Raw genomic sequence first — 9223 nt, 5'->3', positions numbered from 1 at the left:
TACTCTATAACTGTAATTTTGCTACTGTTATGAATCGTAATGTAAATATCTTTTTGTTTTCCGATGGTCTTAGGCGACCCCTGTGAAAGGGTCGTTCCACCCCCCAAAGGGGTCGCGACCCACAGGTTGAGAACTGCTGCCCTAGAGGATCTTCTGAACCAGCTTGTCTCACCATTCAAACACTTTTTTATTATATTTCTTCCCTATGGTTCCCACAATTGAAACATTTTTGTCTACTCAACAACCTGCATATATTAAGTAACACTTCCCATTCTCAGGCTTTATTTATCAAGGGCATTTCAGAACTGCCAGTCAGAGAACTGACTGTGCTGCCACATAGAGCTGATAAAATTCCAGCGTAAAGCAAAGACACTTGAAGCCTTGCTTAATCTGTGCCTGTTTTTTCCATTCAGCTTTTTGAAACATTGCAAATAGCTCATAAATCCTCATGAATGCCTTCCCTGGAACCCAAGACTGTTGGATGGGAACCACTGTGAGAACCCCCAACAGTTTTAACAGGTCCTCATTTTCTGACAGTAAAGAGTCTCTGGTCATTCAAAGCCTGAAGCCCTGAGGAGAGTTTTCAACTGGGCATCAAAGCCGGTTACTCTTGCATTCTTTTCTTAGGTTCACTGCAAGAGATCCTATTAGTAAGACTCTGGTTGAGCCAACATAACCCAAGAGAGGCAAACCTAAGGAGGGTCCTTTCCTAGACTCTTGGGCAGATAGTCACAGCCAAACTAACATACTCTGGTACATCTATAGAATGATATAATATGTGGCCATTAAAAATAACCACAGGGAGATATATGTATTGCTGTGGACTAGTCACTATAGTGTGTTGTTAAGTTAAAGAAGGAGCTCCAATGGAGTATTTATAGTGTCCTCTCTTAAACAGAGTTCTGTGTTTGTGTGTTTAAGTATATTGTATGGTAATTCTCATAGAATATTCTAGCAATTCATACTTCACTAAATGTTCTGAGCACAAGTGCTCCTTGGAGCAGATGTTCCTTGCTATCCTCCTCCTGGAGTATCACGACACTTGGCATGTTCAAAGGCTCTCAGAAACCTATTTCGCTTTTTTTAGTGTAAGGTTTCACATGTTTGTTGGATCACGGAAGCTTTTTCTCACACAATAGCAATAGCCAACATTTATTCAGCATTTAGTATGTGCCACACAATGTTTGTCACAACTCCGTGAAGTTAGCAGCACCATCTCTATTTCACAGACGAGAAAAGAAGGTTAGAGAGACTGTGTGACATTTATGAAAACCCTCCAGAATTACAAAGATGTTTTGTGAGCTACAAGGAAACACCCACATTCTGGTTAATTCTAACTCAGCCCGGTGGTCTGCCTATCATGTCTGTCATCAGCATGGAAGACCGTGAAGGTTATTCTCCATGAAGTCAACTTAGAGTCGAAGGATACTCCTCAGGCTAGCCTGTTTTCCTTACAAACCGCTTCTAGAACACTCCATTTCTCTAACCTTTTTAAGAAGTTACTTATGCTTCCTAGCATGTACCACTTCCTGGCTTAATGAGTTCCCCAAGTTTATTTACTACCTGCTGTGGGATTTTGCCTGCAGAAAATGTGCCATGTGACACTCAGGTCCTCCCTGCTCCCCACTTCCCTGCTTCAAGGCTCCGACTGACGGCCTCAGCCGCCTGGGTCTGCCCAGCACGGGTGCTTGCTCTGTGGGCTGCTATTCCTGACAACTGGAAGAGGCAGCTCCAGGAACAGGAAATAACTTGAAAACTCCCCCTGTTTCTTTAATTTTCAACTCCGGTGAGGGGATGTGAGCAATTGAGCCAGGAGCTGAGGTGATGGAGCTGCCCCTGAGAGGGCTCGCCTCACCTCCAATCCAGTGACAACCTCATGCTGACACTCCTGGGTCAGAGCCTTGTGCTATGTCCAGATGTTCACTTCCAAAGTACCGTTGACTATCTCTGTATGAGAACCAGGTGACCTCATTCCACGATCCCTTTCGAAGTCATTCTTAGCAGATCAGAAACCTGACTGCATATCAGACTCACCTGAAAGAGTGCTTAAAAATACAGATTCCTAGGCCCTGTACTAGACCTACTCAGCTAGAGTCTCAGGGGCCTGGGGATCTGTATGTTCACAAGCTCCTCCTTAGGTTATTCTGATAAACTGCTTCCTCCCTTGGGACTTGAGAACCCCTGCCCCCCGGAGTCATTGTGGAGACATTCAGAGTTTGAGTCGATAAATGTCTCTCTGTGGCCCTTCATCAGGTAAGGTGTGGTTGTTTTTCCGGTGTTGCTTATAATTCCATCTGAACTGCTGCCATCTTTATTTTTAGGTGAGGAGAATTCGTGTTGCGAACTGCAATAAGCGTAAATCCTGTGTGGCATGCTTAGCAGCAGCAGACCCTCACTGCGGCTGGTGCCATTCGCTCCAAAGGTATTTCCTGAATTCTTTCTCACCAACTCACAGTTTTGAAAAAGTGTGTGATGTAGCAGAACACTTGTTGCCCCACTGTAACAATTCATCCCGGTGACCTGGGAGAGCTGGTCTCTTCGCTGACTAAAATATCACTGTGAAACCCTAATGAACTCTCGGAGATGCTCCCACCCATGTCAGTGCTTCTAAGTCATTTGGCTTGGACCACTCCGGGGAAGGGTGGGGGCAGGTATGTGACATATAGGAGGATAGGCTAGAGCTGTCAGTCTGCTTTTACTGTGTACAGAGTTTTCCAGACTCGAGAGAGAGGCGAAAGGTTCTCCCTCAGGGGAGATAATATAATAGGGATGTTTAAAAAATTTCAAACGAATCCTCATAATGTCATGTATTCGATTGGCTCAGTGGGAGCCTCATTACTGACGATGTTGTCTCCAAATGCACCGTACAGCTGTGGGCCTGATGTGCGACCTCAGGCTCCGGGCAGCACCTGCCCAGCCTGGTCTTGAATTATGATGCTCAGGACCCATCTAGGCTCAGGGGCGACCCAGAGCGGCTTCTTTGCCATGGCAGCTCCTAGCATCACTGGGACGGCCTGGATGGATTTGCTGTTGCCATGGCAACCCAGTACTGGGGCTCTTGCTATAGAAGCAAGGAGGAGACAGCCTGAGCTGCAGCTCAGGCAGGGGGAAAAAAAAAACAAAAAACCAAAACAAAACCATAACAGTGTCTGTCAGTTTGGTGCTTTCAGTTTTTAAAGGTAAAAAAGGATAAGAAAGAGTAGAACAGGTACAGAGAAGCTAAAGGCTGAACAAGGGGCAGTCTGGGGAAAGAAAGGAGGACTGGGAAGAGAATTGGGGAGCTTCTGGGGGAGGAAGCCAAGAGCAATGAAGGGAGGGGAGGGGAGGAAAATACAATGTAAGCAAGAGGTTCAGGAAACAAATGGAAAATATGGGGATGGAATTAATTAAGAGTCAATGGAAGAAGTCAAAAGCTGAGATGCACCAAGACGCATAATTGCCCATGTCTTTCACTGCGTTTTCTTACCGGGCTGTTTCCGTCAGAATCACTGGCAGACAAAAGATGCGGGGCCAGGAACATTCTCATGAATAATTGTAATTGGGATTTCTTCTTGTTGCTTGCCCAAGACTAGAGTTTAAGAAATTAACTGATCATGAACAGCATTTCATCATCGCACACCCGCTAAGCAGTTTTGCCAAAATCTTTCCGATTCATTCCATTTATTTGGGTTCCTTGTCTGTGTTTCTAAGCTACAATACATGCAGGGGTTAACTCAGTGACAGTGGTGGTGATGGTAGTGATGGCGACAATGGTGTTTAAATGGTGGTAAATAAAGGGCCATACATAGCTGGTGGCCACGATAGTGGCAAACATAGGTCTGGAGCTCACAGGAGAGGTCCAGGCTGCTGATGGGAATTTGCGCATCAGTAGGGTTTCGGTGGAGCACAAGGAATCCTAAGACTAGTTGAGGAAGGGAGTACAGACTGAGGGGAGAAGCAGTGGAGAACTGAGCATTGAAGTGGGGCAATGTTTAGGGATCGAGGGAAATGAAGAGGGAACAGAAATGGAGAGGGAACAGCTGGAAAGGGGAGAAAAATAACTGAGAAAGTGGTCTCCGGGGAGCCAAGGGAAGAAAGGAAGAGGGAGTAGTTCGCTGTGCCAGGCCATGCTGAGGGGTCAGGTAAGAGAAGAAGATAATTGATCCACTGGACTTAGCAGGTGATGATCAGTGACTTTGACAAGGGCAGCCGGGAAGTGGTGCTACAGCTGCAAGAAAAAATAAGACGATAGAGCAGAGACAACTCTTTAGAGTAGCTTTGCTGAGAAAGGGAGCAGAAAAATGGAGCAGACCCCAGAAGAGAAAGTGGGGTCCAGTCTTGTTTTTTGTTTTTTTTTTAAGATTTTTATTGGGGAATTGGGGAATGGAAACAGTGCTGGGGAATTGGGGGAAGGGGAACAGACAAGTTGCTGTCCTTTTGTTCTTCAGTCTAGTTGTGGAGGACGTTACTTCACTGGCCCAAGTTGGCACCATCATTGCACTCTTCCCGGGCGAGGCAGATCAGTTGCTGGCTTCTGGAAGGCTGCTCACAGCGGCTGCTGGCCGCTCACGCTGGCTGCTGGCTACACACGGTAGCCCATGGCAACCCACTACAGCAGGGGCTGCAGCCTACGCCGTCCACGGCAACACATGGCATCCCAGCTCCAGGTTGAGCTGTTGTTCAGCATCTTAGCTGTAGAGGGCAGTGTCACTGACCCTCATATGTGGGATCCGAACCGGGGCCCTCTGGCATCCCAAGCTAGTCTTAACCAATACGCCACTCAGCCGGCCCCAGTTTTGTTTTTAAGATGCATGAAATAACAGTGCATTTGGGGGCTATTGGGAAAGTTCCCGTAGAGAGGGAGAGACTGATGGTGCAGGAGAGAGAGGAGAGAGTTGTGGAGCGTTGTCTTTCAGCAGAGGAAAGAAGATATGACCTATTGCCCCAGTGGGGAGCCAGCCTCAGACAGGAGCGTGGACAGTTCCTTTTGGTCATGGGAGGCAAGTTGAAGAATATAGGCCCAGGAGCAAGTGGGTGGTGGAAGCATGTTCAGTGTCTTTTCATATTGCTTACATCATTTTCAGTGACTTAAGAGAAGTGAGAGTGAGGGGCGGTGGGGGAGGGAGCCCTGGGGGTTTGAAGGGAGAAGAGAGAGAAGATGTGAAATAGAGTGGAAGAGAAAACAGAGATGGGAAATAGAGAAGGATTGTCGGGAAGCAGTAGGGCCCACCTGAGGTTGGTAGTCTTGCTTACATGAAAACAGTAAGCATAGTTTTGCTATCACAAGCCATGCTCAGCTCCATTGGTGATGCCATGGAGAAGGCAAGAGATTCATCCAGAGTTGAGGCTTTGCCCAGAAATACATCAAGAGGGGACAGTGGGGCCTGGATGCCAAGGGTGCATGCAGTGGATGGACAACGATATTGATATGGATATTCACACTTAGAATAGTAGAATCTGGGCTCTAAGCTATAAGTGAACTCTAAGAAGGGAAGTGAGGGGCTGGCCAAGTGGTGCGTTGGTTAAGAGTTGGCTTGGGACGCCAGCTCTAAGCAGCAGGGCCCCGGTTCGAATCCCACATGAGGGCCAGTGACGCTGTGCTCTCTACAGCTAAGATGGTGAACAACAGCTCAACCTGGAGCTGGGCTGCTGTGAGTTGTCGGTGACAGCGTAGGCTGCAGCCCCTGCTGCAGTGGGCTGCCATGAGCTACGTGAGTGGCTGGCAGCCAGCGGGAGCGGCCGGCAGCCCACGTGAGCTGCCGTGAGCTGCTGTGAGCAACTGTCCAATGGCTGCTGAGTGACTGCCTTCCCTGAGAAAAGTGCAATGATAATACCAACATGGGCCAGTGAAGCGACATCCTCCACAACTAGACAGAAGAACAAAAGGACAGCAAGTTATCTGTTCCCCTTCCCTGATTCCCCAGTGCTGTTCTCCTCCCCCAATTCCCCAATAAAATCTTAAAAAAAAAAAAAAAGAAGGGAACTGAGGACACGAACAGAATGAGGAATGCAGAAAGGTGGCAAGATCTGTGCACTGGAGGGTACAGTTGGTTTTAAGACTTGTTGGAGCCAGGGAACTGGAAAAGGGGTAGTGGTTGGACTGTGGGGAGCTTGAAATTAAGGTCATGGAGGGGGTGGACTTATTGGTAATGACAAGGTCTAGGGTATGATTATGGAGCTGAAGTAAGATGGAGGACAAGATTATTGGCAGACAGAGGTCAAGGAACTGAGGTGTCAGAGCTTTAGATGGATCACTCACCTGTGTGGAAATTGCAGTCACCAAGAATGATATGGCAACAATGTTGCAGAAAACGAGGAGCTAGATAGTCAAGAAAATAAAGGAACTGGCCTATAAGTGGGGGTGGTTAGCAGATGGTTACAACAAGGACTTTGGGGATGAGCTTCAAAGCCGAGGTGGGAGCTGGGGAAAGCTTGGACAGAAGGGAAGAAGAATCGTCTAGAGGAGGAAGTAAGACACAAGCAAGACATTGATGGTGAGGGAGAGGAAGCAGGCAGCCGTTGAGCAGGTCATGGGGAAGCTGTGTGCTCCGGGGGAGCGTGGCTCAGTAGAACAAGAAGGTAAAAGGAAGAACTGGAGAAGAGGCTGAGCACATGGGGCTTTTATCGATGGTGGGCTGTGAGTCCCAGTCTTCTGTAAAAGCCAACTCACTGCTTCCCCTGCTGTTGCCTTTCTTCACGCACCCCTGCCTTTTAAAATCAAAACCAGATCATGTCATTCCGCAGCTTGATAACCTCCACTGGCTTCCATCATAGAATTCAGCCTGAATCCTTTATTATCAGGGCCTTCGTACGAGGCTTTCCGTAATCTGGCCCTTTGCTGCTTCTCGGACCTTTCATGACACTCTCTCCATTCACTCTACCCCAGCCACACGCTTCCTTTCTGACTGAAGAATATACCAAGCTTGTTCCTGCCTTAGGGACTTTGCACTTGCTGTTTCCTCAGTCTAGAATATTCTTCCTCAGATCTTTCCATGGCTAGCTCTTTCTTTTTTTTTTTTTTTTAAAGATTTTTTTTTTATTGGGGAATTTGGGGATGGGAACAGCGCTGGGGAATTGGGGGAAGGAGAACAGACAAGTTGCTGTTTTTTTGTTCTTCAGTCTAGTTGTGGAGGACGTTGCTTCACTGGCCCAAGTTGGCACCATCATTGCGCTCTTCCCGGGTGAGGCAGATCAGTCGCCAGCTTCTGGACGGCCGCTCACGCTGGCTGCTGGCTACACACAGTAGCCCATGTCAACCCACTGCCACAGGGGCTGCAGCCTACGCTGTCGCCGGCGACTCACAGCAGCCCAGCTCCAGGTTGAGCTGTTGTTCAGCATCTTAGCTGTGGAGGGCAGTGTCACTGGCCCTCATATGTGGGATCCGAACCGGGGCCCTCTGGCGTCCCAAGCCAGTTCTTAACCATCGTGCCACTCGGCCAGCCCGGCTGGCTCTTTCTTGATCATCAGATCCTAGCACACACATCTCCACCTGATTGTCCAGCTTAACGTAGCCTCACCTCACTCACAATGACATCACTTTTATTTTTATGCCCCATCCCCTCCACTGTCTGAAATGATCATATTTCTCTGCCTCTTCCTTTATTAAAATATAAGTTGCATAGGGACTTTGTCTTGTCCATTACTGTATCCCCAGAACCTAGAACAGTGCCTGGCACATAGTGGGTATATGTTAAATGAATGGAGTAGATTGAGTGATTGGGAAACTCGAGCAATGGCAGGTTGAGACTTGTGCGTTGAGTATTAAAAAACATTCTGAATTTGTGGACTGATGGCCCTTCCCAGCTATGTCAGATCACTTGCTTTCAAACTGGCTTGGTTCTGGCCTAAGATTAAATAAAACTAAACCTCAGATCTGTGACTCACCATTAAGCTCCCAGCACCATTCAAAATTAGGAATTCTAAAGGGGGATGTTTTCTTATAACTCTAGAGCATCCCACTGTGTTTATTTTAAATGTCACAGATTTATTTAGAAAAATAACTTATTTTCTCTGTTGAGAAGGTTGAGTTTTCTTTCATACATGTCTAGAAAGTGGATTTGTTGGGGGGCGGGTAAGATAATGATCTTAACTTCCTTCTGATCGGCTGTTAAGAATAAGCATCCAGCATAAGTAGATAAAAAGCAATTAGATAAACAATGAGCTCTAAAAAGTCTATTATTTTATTGTTGGAACCTCAAATCCAACCTGTTCTGAATTTGTCTGCGTGGGTGGAAAGTGAATTTTTGCAGGCTGAATATCTTGGGTTTGGAAGCAGTTTCTCAGTTGCTCCCATATTGCAAAGCATAGTACATGTGTTCAGTTATGGATTTCCACAAAACTGGCAATCCTGAACCAATGAACGGGTGAGGTTCCAAAAGTTCATTTGCAAGTTTGTTTGGCACTCAGAATGCATTTCCCCACAGAAACAATGTCATAAATTAAGGATCGATTCCAAAGTCAACCCACAAAATTCAATTTATTCAATTTCAACAAATATTTATTGAATATCTACCAAGAGCCCCATGTGGGAAGGGAGATAACTGGGTGATACTGAGAGAAATCAGTTGCCATTCGTGGCCGTAAGGGATTCACATGCTAGCCAGGACACAGACGTGTCAATGGCCAAAACTCATTCCTGTAGTCATACATCCAATCAACAGATACTTATTGAGCTCCTGCAATGCGCTAAGCCCTATGCTAGGTGCTCGGGACACAGCTCTTTCTTGTCTGCATGGAGCTTACAATCTAGTGAGAGATGGAGATAGGTTTCAACTCCAGTAATACTCAGTAACAAGCAAACTCTTGGTGGCTTACAGGAGCAGACATTTGGCGTTTTCCTCGTGGGTCAGCTCCAGCACAAGGTGGAGGGAGGTGTTGGGGGAGTGACGGGTGCTCTTCATCAAGCCACAGGTTGAGAGTTTGATTCATATCTGCTTCATGTGCCTCTCATCCCACACAAGCTCTTCTCAAGGCCGAGAGAAGAAGCACAGTAGCCTAAGCTGAGTTCTGCAGCACAGTCCAAGCCTCTGCTCACACCATGTTTGCTGATATCCTCTTGGCAAGTAAATCACGTAACCATGCCCAGCATCGGCGGGCAGGGAAATATACTCCGCTTAATCTAGTGGGAGACAGCGCAAAGGAACATGGCAAAGGCGATGGATGTGGAATTTTAGTGCAGGAGAGACTGAAGAATTGGGAACAGTAATCCAGTCTACTTCAGTAAGTTAAGGAGCTACCAACCTCC

At 47.0% G+C, this 9223-nt stretch overlaps 1 protein-coding gene across 2 annotated transcripts in view; it reads left to right on the top strand.

Moving 5' to 3' along the window:
- The window catches only part of PLXNC1 (plexin C1), a 163484-nt gene that overhangs the window by 47814 nt on the left and 106447 nt on the right, over positions 1 to 9223 (top strand). For both annotated transcript variants that reach the window (XM_019661264.1, XM_019661265.1), the window contains exon 4: positions 2322 to 2422. In XM_019661264.1, the coding sequence (XP_019516809.1) occupies positions 2322 to 2422 (101 nt within the window). The remainder of the gene's footprint in view (positions 1 to 2321; positions 2423 to 9223) is intronic.

This window comes from Hipposideros armiger, unplaced genomic scaffold (assembly GCF_001890085.2).
Source record: "Hipposideros armiger isolate ML-2016 unplaced genomic scaffold, ASM189008v1 scaffold_342, whole genome shotgun sequence".
NCBI classification, from domain to species: domain Eukaryota; kingdom Metazoa; phylum Chordata; class Mammalia; order Chiroptera; family Hipposideridae; genus Hipposideros; species Hipposideros armiger.
Note: the sequence above shows the minus strand (reverse complement) of the source record. Positions and strands in the feature narration are given on the sequence as shown.